We start from the raw sequence: 12,212 nt of genomic DNA on the forward strand, positions 1-12,212 counted from the left end.
GCTGTACACTGTACTCTCCTTCCAGATGTGGTGTTGGTTTCTACAGCTAATCTACATTGTGCTCTACAGTTTGTTTGAAGCTTCTCCAATTGTGATCACAGGCATTGTAAATAATTCCAAAAAGTGTATTTGTATCGGTTTTAATACCATACTTTCATTGTCCCTCGATGAGGCAAAGCTGCTAGTATTCCAGACGACTTTAAAATAAAGTTTATTAAGGGTGGGAGAGGAGCCTGTTGTTCTGATTTAATGTGTGATGTGTGTGAAGGGAAGGGAACTAACAGAAGAAGGGGACCACTGTGTTGTCTTTGAAATGTGGGTGAAAAAGGGAAGGAAGCTGACAAAATACAGAAGTACATAACAGCCCCACACACACCACCACATGGCTTTGTCTCCTTTATGGCAAAGATTGAAGTTGCAGTCTGAGGGAACTGAGCCTCAGCCAGATACTTGCCGAGTGAGCTCGTTAAGCCAAACAGGTTTCTGACACACAGGAGACGGTATCTCTTTACACCCCACTTCAGTGTTTCAAACGTTCCAGATCCAACAAGATACAGGTGAGATATCACTTGTTCTCTCTCTGTTTATTTTGATTTAATTTATCATCGTTTAATTTAGCAGACGGTTTATCCAAGACTTACAGGTGAGGCTGAATCTTACACATTCTTCAGAACAACCTCACCCACTGTATAGCAGCTGATTCACAAACCAGTAGCTACTATTTAATAACTATCTATTTAAATGATTATTATTGAAGTATTATTCAATGAACATTTTACATTGCATCAAGCACCGGTGAGTCCCTCTAATAGCTGTCGCTTTGTTTGTGATGACGACCAAGAGAAAAGCCCAGCTTTACTTTCAACAAGACATCAGGACATCCTACCACACTAACACCAAACAAAGCCTGCAATGGAGGCAACTGGCCAGCGAAGAGCCATTTTGGAGCGAACCTAGCCAGCCTTGATCCAGTTGTTCTGGGATAACAGGTTGGGATAACATGTACCACCCCGTCGGGAGTAAAACACGCCCTGAAACCAATTGGCATTGCTTTAAAACACTAAGCACAAGGAAATCTCAAACCAGAGGTCGGCTAATAGATTTCGAACTGGCGTGTCTGTCGATACCTGAGGGCACCTTAACCCCTAAACCTCCTGTTACGGTTAGCGGTGCAGGCAGGCAGGTAGGACCCAGATGCAGACGGTTTAGGGAGAACATTACTTTATTTCTGCCAAAAGGCTAAGGCAAGGAGCAAGGAGCAAGGAGCAAAGAGCAAGGAGCAAGGAGCAAGGAGCAAGGAGCAAGGAACAAGGAGCAAGGGAAGACAGGTGACAACAGAGAACACGCAGGACGAACTAACCACAATGACAGCACGAGGAACAAAGGAAAGACAAGGGCTTTAGTAACAAACACAAGACACGCAACGAGGAACAGCTGAGACACATTAGGGGAGGGAGCAGTAATCAACACAGGAGGGAAACACACCAAAACACGACACAGACCACAGACACCTTCTGCTCATTAACTCATCGGGAGTGGGTCTGGATGAAGGCGTCAGCTAAATGACTAAATTGTGAACCATGACTAGCGACAGTTTAACTAATGTATACTTATGCCAACACAGGGTCGATGGATGGCAGCATGCTCCAGATGCATCCCTCATGCCCAGGGGGGGTGAAGGGTGAAGCACAGGGGTGGAACCCCAGATGTTCTGACCACACTCTGGTGTTCCTGTGTGAGTTCCGACCGTCGCCAGGCACCCCTCCTGCCGCCGACCTCGACCACACCGCAGGGACTCAGTCCGGTCCAGTGTTTGGGCGGTCCGGCCCGGAGTTTGTGGAAGTTACAGTCCCTGCCCAGTGTAGCATTCAGCAGCTGAGGTTCAGACTCTGTTTGAAGGTAGGGAACGGAAGGGTGTTCTGGGAAGGGGGAACAACTCGTTGATATGGGTCGTGGGCTGGAGGTGGCGGTGATCGGAGAGGTGGTGATCAGTGTTGGGAAGGTTACTTTTAAAATGTATCCAGTTACAGAATACAGAATACATGCTCAAAAATGTAACATGTAACGTGTTCCGTTTCATCACTCAATCTGAGTATTGTATTCTGAATACTTTGATTACTTAAGATAAGTGTAGGAATGCGGCATCAAATCCTGCTTACTAAACAGGCCTTTTCTGGTGTGTTCTTCTTCGGTGTTAGGCCCAAGTCTCCCTGAAAGTTAACTATTTTATATTAGTGGAGCAGATTAGTAAAAAATATCGTTCACTTTGGTATGCAAGCATGACATTTAGCACAGATACTCTCTAAGGGCCACTATTTTGGCTTAATTATTAATTAAATTATAGTTTTATTACTTTTTTTTCATTTGCTGAGGTGGAACAAAGACTATAAGTATGTGTGTGTGAATATGTTCATGAGAAAGATATTTGCTATTACATCTAAAAAAGAGGAGCTAAGTGCATAGGTGTTGCCCAGTGACGGACTGGGATTAAAAAACGGCCCTGGCATTTTCACCCACCAGCGGCCCACATGGGGACGCGCACGCACGTGCGTGCCCGCAACACACAGATATAACTTCACATGCACGGAAATAACACACACTTTTGTAGCCCCATTGGTGATGAACGCTCTAACTTGAATATGCATAAAGACTGACTGTCCTCACTGTTCCTCACTGTCCTCCTGTCTTACTCCCTGCCCCTGGTCTGTTTATTCAGTGTCTTGAACATTAGTGCTAGCGCTGGTGCTACTAGCTGAAGCTGCACTTGGCGGCTTAAAAAACAAATCGGTCAGTTTCGCACATTTTTCAGCCAACAGTCATTTCCTTGATTTCGCTCTCTTTTTCTCCGCTCCTCCCTTCTGTCGCTTAATTCCTCGATTCATAGTTCATATTCATAGTAACCTCAGCAGACTCTGGTATCTTCCAACTTTCAACTTCCAACAACCCCCTATACGCAGACGCGGTCTGATTCGGTTTTGAAATTCCCAGAAGTCATTGCTTCATATACATTTCGTAAACCAATAATAAAATTAAAAATACAGGCTGATTTGTTGTATTGCAATTTCAAACAATGCACTTTATAAACAACTGTTTGAATAAGGCCAAAATAATGTAGACCGATGTAAATATTAAGGGCAACCATGACTGTAGTATATAGACACTCATATCTGGTATAAATATTCGTTTCCTATCATATATCATGAATAGGGATTTAGAGACAAATGGCTAATTTCAAGCTTTTAACACTATATGCTTGATAGTGGGCCAAGAGATAATGTGGGGCCGCGTTGCGACGAAGCGACCGCGCAAACCCGACAAGCATGCCGCCCCGTGATTGGCCGGCCCAAACGGCCGACGAGAGGCCGCGGCCCCTCTGGCATCTGCCCGAATGCCAGACCGTCCAGTCCGTCAGGGTTTTAAAAACTGATTCTTATTAATTTTTTTGGAATGAAAGGGAGGACAGGGGACAGAGTTGCCTGCTGAAGCGATGTCTGAGATGCAGAGACTTACCAGTGTTTGTCTCGTACGGTGTGGAATGAGAGCTCGTGAAGGCACTATTGCGTAAGTACGCCTGCGTGCTTGCGCAATAGCGTACTGCCCCAGATTGCAGTATCGCTGTCAAATCTGTCCCTGGGAAAAGTAACCCTAACCCTAATGCGCCGAATTGAAAAAGGAAACCGCTATGATGAAATAGAGGTCATTTTTCCACATTAATTGATAAAACAACAGGTGATGGGAAGGGGGATGATTTTGATCATTTTAATTCCAAAGGGGGATGCCATCCCCCCTCAACTCGAGTGCTGACTGTAACAAAATACAGTTAGCTATAATTTGTGTTCTGAATACGTAACGCCGGTAGGCCTACATGTATTCCTTTACTCCCCAACACTGGTGGTGATGTGGGAGGGGGTTTTAATGGAGGTGGTGGGATGGTGTAAGTTGGGGTAGAGGTTGAGGTGGAGTTTATAATGATGATGGTGGTGATTCAGATGATTATGAAACAGAAGATGTAATGGGGAGGGGTTGGAGATTTGACGGTGATGTGGTGCTAGTGGGGTGGAGGCAGTGGGGAAGTGGTGATGATGGCGTTGGGGTGTAGATGACAATGGGCATGAAGTAGTTGATGATGATGTATGCACATCATGTTCATACATCAACCAACATATACATCATACGCACCTCATGACAGAGGTTAAGGGGCCGAATACGTCATCAAGGGGGATGACGGTTTCGGATGGTAATGATGTACGCATGTGGTGATATTGATGATATTATAGAAGGTTAGCTGTGAGGGGGGGGGGGGGGCTGTGATGCTACCTACTAATTTCCTTGGATTAATTTCTGTCTGCAGGCGCAAGAGCAGAGCTGTCACCCTAACCTCCTGGGCCTCCTGGACCCCGAGCAGTACCTCCTGCTGTACGCCCGTGGGCAGGAGTGGTACGAGATGTACGACGACTGCCAGGTTCTCCGGACCCTGGACGTCCCATGGAGCCGCCACGCAGACGGGCGCCTGGCGGCGACGATCGCGGTGACGCCCGTGGCGGCGGCCGACGATGGCGAACGGCAGCGGCAGCAGGCCCTCCTGGCCACCCTGATTGGCCACGACCTGGACCGGGAGGCGACCAATCGGCTCGGAGAGCTCATGGTCACCCGGAGGAAGCTGGCGTCTCCACGGCGACAAGAGCTGAAGTTGCGCGACGACGTGGTTTATGCCACAGAGCCCTGGACCACGACCGCCCCGCTGCCAAGAGACCTGCAGCCCCACGGGGACAGGAGCCTGAAGATCACACTGCACTACCTGCAGAAGCTCAGCTTCAGCATGGACGTGAATCCCTCCATCACACCCCAGCTTCTCCTGGAGCTTTGTAACAAGGTGACGGCCGACCAGGGCTTGGAGTGCTGGCCCTCAGACAGCCTGGTTCTAAAGGTGACCGGCCGGGAGGAGTTCTTATCAGGAGACTTCCGACTCCTGGATTTCCTTTGGGTCAGGAAGTGCCTGAAGAGCAGCCAAGACCTGCACCTGTCGGTCCTCTCCGTGGCCCAGCTCCCACTGGAGGCTGTGCGGCTGACTGACTGGCCCCTGGTGGACAGCTTCACGGGCCATTCCAGCTCCCACGACGACCTCCGCCTGGAGGGAAAGGACTTGGACGACATATTCATGATCTCCTTGTGGGACTGCGACAGGAAGTTCAGGTTCAAACTCACTGGCATTGACATCCCAAAGCTTCCGGCTAAAGCCCCTCCGTCCGTCTGCGTAGAGGCCTCCATCATTTACGGCAACAAGGTCCTCCTGTCCGTTGCCTCGACGACGAAGTCCTTTGCAGACGAAGTGCTGTGGAACGAGTGGTTGGAGTTCAGTGTCCTGCTCAGTGATCTGCCTCGCGGTGCTAAACTGGGGCTGACCGTGAATGCCTGTAGTAACGAAACCGCCTCAGAAAAACCGGAGAAGGGCAAGGGCGGGACGCTGTTCTTCGTCAACCTCCTCCTCATCGACCACAGGTCTTTCACCTCTCTCTGTGATAACTATACTGATACGAAATCCGCTCCTCATTAACTGCATTGTAAAGGAGGAAGCAGACGTGTGTTCTTCTACAAGTAGTATTAAGGCACAACCTGAAAGTCACGAATCAACATCTCAGTCGGTTATTTCCTCCTTGTAGGCCTAGCTTATGTCGGTTATTGGTGCAGGGAGTTAAGTCCCAACTTCCCCGTGTGAACTATATTTTTATTTGTAATCGTCGATTTGTAGCTCGTCGTAGTTTGACTGTTGCGCTTTTTGTCAGGATTCCAATGTGATCTCTGCTCCCAGGTCACTCCTGAGCCAGGGACCGTACACCCTCCACATGTGGCCCTACCTCGGCCAGGAGGGGGAGGTGGTCACCTACCAGGCGGACCGCCTCTCCTCCGCCACCAACCCGGACGTCACCCACTCCATGGCCATCAGCCTGCTGCTGGACCGCTACAGCTTCCCCGTGGTGCTCCCCAACGGTGCCGCATCCCCTGAGTCTCGCTGGCCCCCGGCTGAAGCCAGACCAGCCCCGGCGTCCCCTCTGTGTGGGACAGTATCCCCTGTATTCAGGCCTGGGTCTGCTGGTCTGGAGAGCGTCCAGACCTCTGAAGAAAGCACTCCCTCTGGATCTCCGGTGTCTTTGGAATCCAGAACAGGAGAACCAACGATTTCCGGGGACTTTCCGGACAATTTCCTTCCTCGGCTGCCGGTCTCTCCCGAGACCCCGCCAGTCGCGGAAGAGATTAATAGGACGTCCTATCTCCATAGGTCTACCGCCTCTCTTTCCTCTTTCTGTCCATCCTCGACCTCTGACGCTGCCTCACGCATAACTACTACGACTGCTCCTGGTTGTACTATTTATACTGCTCCAGTTTCTACTAGTTCTACTGCTCCAGTTTCTACTAGTTCTACTACTCCTGGTTCTACTAGTTCCCCTGCTTCTTCCCAACACTCGGTCAGAACTCCTCAGAGCCCCACGGCGGATTTGCCAGGTGTCGCCGCTAACGCCCCGACTGCTTCGATTGGTTCAGACAAAGCCCACCTCAAGAGGTTCGGGAAGGAGCAGAGTGTTCACTATACGGCCAACCTGCCGACCTTCCTGCGCAGCGTCGATTGGCTGAAGAGGAACGCGGTGGAGGATGTCCATTGGCTGCTGGAGCACTTGGAACCCGAGGAGCTGGACCTATCGGTGGCTCTGGAGCTGCTGAGTTTTGACTCCATCGACGAGAGCGTGAGACGGCTCGTTGTGCAGAGGTTGGAGAGCCTGTCCAACGATGAAGTACTCATGTATCTGCTGCAGCTAGTGCAAGTATGTATTTAACTACCAAGGGGTGGAAGGACCGTCTAGTGGGGGGAGGCTGCCACAATGTCCACAGTCAACCTATAGGCATCTTGGAGCAAGATGAGTTGAGCTTTGCCTGCTAGTATCCTCTATCTGCTCAGAATAAACAGTAGTCATAATGTCATGTTACACTTAATAACTGAAAGATCACCAGTACTTCTTGAGATAACTATAAAGAGGTTTTATTTGTGTCAAAGGGCCGCTTATTTTACCATCAGGTATGATCTTGATAAGAGTGTCCACCCAGATCAATGAATCTGCCTAGGTGTTGATGCAGTCCCCTAGCTAGGCGGGTAGGCTGATCCATCGTCTGATCCGTTTTGCAGTGGTTTGTGACGGCTAATAAACATCACACATGGTGGTATAACAACAGCCCTTTATTAGCTCTTAACGTAAGGTTCTCCTACAGACCCTGAAGGTGGAACCGTACCACGACAGTTTCCTGGCCTGCTTCCTTCTCCAGAGAGCCCTCCGGGTGAGTACTGGAGGTTCTAGTACCGCATTGCTGTACCTGTACTAACAGGTTCATGACACTTCATGAGTCCCGAACAGAACGGTTTTCGATTGGGATCACTGGTCGCTGAAGAGCATTGCCTCCTTTCCCTCACCACAGAGCAAGAGGATCGGACACTTCTTCTTCTGGTACATGCGCAGCGAGGTGGCTGCCTGCCCCTACTTCCGCCAGCGGATGGCGCTGGTGCTGGAAGCCTACCTGCTGGGCTGTGGACAGGCCATGCTGGACGGCTTCTCCCTGCAGGTGCAGGCAGCCCAGGCCCTGCAGCAGGTGGCCCTGCAGGTCAAGGAGATGTTCCCTGACAAGACGGACCTGCCCCCCACCGGTAGGCCGGCACTCGCCCGTGTTGAACTATGGACCAGACCACGCATGTTATCATCCGTGTTGTTGATCCTCTTCATCCGGTCCGTGTTCAGCTGCTTTGCAGGTCCAGGGGCTCCTGGAGAGGAGCGACCTGCCCAAGGAGTTCCTGGTGCCCTTTGACCCCCGGGTCAAAGCAGGAGCCATCCTGGTAATGTGTGGCGACATTAGATGTCTTTCAATCAGTCTTTTGTGCATACATTTTAATATTTATATCTCCTCCCCCCCCCCTGCACCCCACAGCTCTGAAACTCAAAATGTATCTCACCTCCCCTCTCCTCTCCTCCCCCAACTCCCCTCCCCTCGCCTCCCCCACTTCCCCTCCTCAGCTGAAGAGCTGCAAGGTGATGGCGTCCAAGAAGAAGCCCCTGTGGCTGGAGTTCCAGCCCATGCCGTCCCCCTCCCCCACCCCCCCGCTGGGCATCCTCTTCAAGGAGGGAGACGACCTCCGCCAGGACATGCTGGTCCTCCAGGTCTCGTCTCTTCGGATAACAAACAAATCAGAAACCTGTATCAACAGCCCTGAAGCAGATGGCCCCCTCCAACGAACCACTCGATTCTAGAGCGGCGTTTGTTCAGTGTATCCGTGAGCTACATGTGTAATGAGACCTTGGTGTGTTTCTGGCTGCTGACGACCCAGACGCTGGTGGTGATGGACTCCATCTGGCAGGAGAAGTCCCTGGACCTGAACCTGGTGCCTTACGGCTGCATCGCCACCGGCCACAACATAGGTACCCACAAGGCCATTCCCTCACACACTCGATCCGGTTGGTGTCCGATGCTAGGGGGTTGGTTTCTGCTAATAACGCAGAGCTCTTTCACTCCATCAGCGCTGAACGGTTCAGCCCTGCTCTGTTTAGACTTGGACGAGGTGTGTCCGTTTGGTTCATAGCAAGTGGTTGGTCCGGACTCATTTAGTCGGGCAGGCCCCCAGGAACGGTAACGGACGTGTGCGTTGCAGGGATGATCGAGATCGTGAGGAAGGCCGTCACCATCGCGGCCGTGCAGCGCAGCGAGGGCGGCACACACGGCGCGTTCAAGAACGACGCCATTTTCAACTGGCTCCGCGGTAAATGTCCGCTGCAGGAGATCGTAAGTCAGCGAACACGCTTTGGTTAGTCCGTTTTGAGATAAGACATAATGTGACCTGTCCTCACAACTCAAAGGGCCTTTCTCTGTGGAACGTTTTGGATGGTTTTCAATTCGGCAACGGAAAGGTTTGAGATGTGTTGGTTTTAGACTGAAACTCAAACATCGTTCAGACTGACATGAGTCTGAGGCTGATGCTACTGGGAGCCTGGGAGGATGTAGGCTGAACCTACTGGGAGACTGGGAGGATGTTGGCTTAGAGAGTGAGAGTATTATGAACAGTAACAACAGCGGGCACACACACATAAGGGCACACACACAGACATATAACATTGGCGCACACACACACACACACACACACACACAAACACACACAGACACACACAGACAGACAGACAGACAGACAGACAGACAGACAGACAGACAGACAGACAGACAGACAGACAGACAGACAGACAGACAGACAGACAGACAGACAGACAGACAGACACACACACAGGCAATTAACACCTCTTTGAACACCTCCTCTCTGAACACCTCCTCTCTGAACACCTCCTCTCTGAACACCTCTGTCTGCTCCAGCACTTCAGGGCCATGGACATGTTTGTGACGTCGTGTGCTGGTTACTGCGTGGCGACCTACGTCCTGGGGATAGGAGACCGCCACAACGACAACATCATGATCACCAACCAGGGTACAGATCCCAGGGTAGAGGGTAGAGACCCTAGGGTAAGGAGTAGAGCCCCCAGGGTAGAGACCCCAGGGTAAGTAGTAGAGACCCCAGGGTAGAGGGTAGAGACCCCAGGGTAAGGAGTAGAGCCCCAAAGGGTGGAGACCCCAGGGTAGAGGGGAGAGGGTAGCGACCTCAGGGTAAAGGGTAACAGCCAATATTGGGACTTTTGTCTGTGTATAAATGTGTGTGTGTGTGTGTGTGTGTGTGTGTGTGTGTGTGTGTGTGTGTGTGTGTGTGTGTGTGTGTGTGTGTGTGTGTGTGTGTGTATCAATATTTACACACACAATATCAACATTTAAAGACAGGCAATAATAAGGTATGATTAAAGAAAAAATGAACGAACAATATAACCGTATTTGTATTTCAATTATTTGATCTACAATAATAACCATAACACACAATCATTTCCTGGTTGAATTTTTTTCCGGTTTCCTAGGTAACCTGTTCCACATCGACTTCGGTCACATCCTGGGCAACAGGAAGTCCTTCCTGGGCGTGAGGAGGGAGCGGGTGCCCTTCGTCCTCACGCCGGACTTCCTGTATGTCATTGGCGGGGTGAAAGGTCGCGACAGCCTCTGCATCCAGCGGTTCAAGGTGTGAGGCCGCGCCCCCTGATCACCATGACGATGTCCGCCTGTATCTGCTCTTTGGGATAGCTATGTGTACATGATGTTACTCATGCATGCACATTCTATCAATTTACGTACATCTCTGATTAACATTCTTGGTCTCTATGGCCTTACTATGCTTTGTGCTTCTTTTTCTTTTTCTTAAACCCGTGTAGCCAGGAGGGGAAATTAACTCTGCACGTCACTTCGGCTTGAAAAGGAAATTGAAAAACACACCTATTGTAACATAATTATAGCCAATTATATTATCATCATCATCATTATCACTGTTTAACTCAAGGCCAATGGATTCTGGTTGCTGGCGTAGCAGCCATCCTTCTCAAGGAATATTCTATCTATTCTAGGGAATTAGCGATACGATTTGAGGAGACATGCATGCATTAACAAGGCTATTTCAGTGAGAGAATACATGATCGAAGCATTAGCGTTAGGCTGTCAGCGTGTGTGTGTGTGTGTGTGTGTGTGTGTGTGTGTGTGTGTGTGTGTGTGTGTGTGTGTGTGTGTGTGTGTGTGTGTGTGTGTGTGTGTGCATTACCAGCGCATTTGCATGTGTGCATGCTATATTTACAGCATATTGATATAGCTTGTTATGTATTTTATGTATGTATGAATGTGTGTGTGTGTGTGTGTGTGTGTGTGTGTGTGTGTGTGTGTGTGTGTGTGTGTGTGTGTGTGTGTGTACATATATATGTATGTGTGTATGCTATGCATGTGTACATATACGTGTATATATTTATTCACAGTATATATACACATATACAGTATATGTACATATGCATGTATACAAATATGTATATATACATGTATATATATATATGTATCTATATATATGTATATAGGTAAGTGCGGCATATCTTATATATTCTGGGCTCGACTACTCTTGACTGCCGGCTCTGCTTTGTTTGCTGCAGGACATCTGTACGGAGGCCTACCTGTCTCTGCACTCCCAGTCCCGCCTGCTGGTCACGCTCTTCTCCCTGATGCTGCTGACGGGCATCCCCGAGCTCAGCGCCGCTGACGACATGCGCTACCTCCGGGAGGCGCTGCAGCAGGAGAGCAGCGAGGAGCACGCACGCGACCACTTCCTGCAGCAGATCGCCACCTGTGAGAACCTGGGCTGGACTGTGCAGGCCAACTGGTGGATCCACATGCTGGTCGGCATCAAGTAGAGAGCATCTAGTAGCCCAACTAGACATCTAGTAGCCCAACTAGACATATAGTAGCCCAACTAGAAATCTAGTAGCCAAACTAGACATATAGTAGCCCAACTAAACATCTAGTAGCCCAACTGGACATATAATAGCCCATGTTGACATCTAGTTGCCAAACTAAGCATCTAGTAGACCAACTAGATATCTAGTAGCCTATCTAAGCATCTAGTAGCCCAACTAGACATCTAGTAATCCAACGAGACATCTAGTAGCCAAACTAAATATCTAGTAGCCCAACTAAACATCTAGTAGCCCAACTAGACATCTAGTAGACCAACTAGATATCTAGTAGCCCATCTAAGCATCTAGTAGCCCAACTAGACATCTAGTAGACCAACTAGATATCTTGTAGCCCATCTAAGCATCTAGTGGCCAAACTAAACATCTAGTAGCCCAACTAGACATCTAGCAGCCCAACTAGACATCTAGTAGCCCAACGAGACATCTAGTAGCCCATGTTGACATCTAGTAGCCTAACTAAATATCATGTAGTTGTCCATTCAGACATCTAGTGGACTATCGAAGAGATCTAGCAGCCAATCAACTACCAAACTGTCTTTGTTGTACACGTGAAATCTACGTTAGAATAGAAATGTGTTAATAATGTATAATATTAAACTTTTTAAGTGCCTGACAATAGTGAGTGTCTACGTTTATAGCCTGCAATGCTCCAGGTCCTTGTTTAGTTCACGCCTGTTGACTGAAGTCTACCCTTCAGTTTGAAGAAGAGCCAGACCTCCGCACTTGTGACGCTCTCTCTCTTTGTCTCTCTCTCTCTCTCTCTCTCTCTCTCTCTCTCTCTCTCTCTCTCTCTCTCTCTCTCTC

The 12,212-nt window shown here is 49.4% G+C and overlaps 1 protein-coding gene across 2 annotated transcripts; it reads left to right on the top strand.

Moving 5' to 3' along the window:
• Nucleotides 1-327: 327 nt before the first annotated feature.
• On the top strand, nucleotides 328-12,051 carry si:rp71-17i16.5 (phosphatidylinositol 4,5-bisphosphate 3-kinase catalytic subunit gamma isoform). Of its 2 annotated transcripts, XM_056595420.1 has the most exons (13): nucleotides 328-557; nucleotides 1,625-1,899; nucleotides 4,352-5,499; nucleotides 5,810-6,818; nucleotides 7,261-7,326; nucleotides 7,465-7,690; nucleotides 7,782-7,876; nucleotides 8,055-8,198; nucleotides 8,366-8,456; nucleotides 8,687-8,817; nucleotides 9,397-9,508; nucleotides 9,984-10,141; nucleotides 11,088-12,051. In XM_056595420.1, exons 2-13 carry the CDS (start codon nucleotides 1,630-1,632, stop codon nucleotides 11,343-11,345), a joined length of 3,708 nt encoding a protein of 1,235 aa, XP_056451395.1. In that variant the 5' UTR covers nucleotides 328-557; nucleotides 1,625-1,629; the 3' UTR covers nucleotides 11,346-12,051. The 2 variants fall into 2 exon arrangements, with proteins under 2 accessions (XP_056451395.1, XP_056451388.1); XM_056595413.1 differs by lacking the exon at nucleotides 328-557 and having other exon boundaries at nucleotides 574-1,899.
• The last annotated feature ends 161 nt before the right edge of the window (nucleotides 12,052-12,212 follow it).

The sequence above is a fragment of the Gadus chalcogrammus genome, chromosome 1, assembly GCF_026213295.1.
Source record: "Gadus chalcogrammus isolate NIFS_2021 chromosome 1, NIFS_Gcha_1.0, whole genome shotgun sequence".
Lineage (NCBI taxonomy): Eukaryota > Metazoa > Chordata > Actinopteri > Gadiformes > Gadidae > Gadus > Gadus chalcogrammus.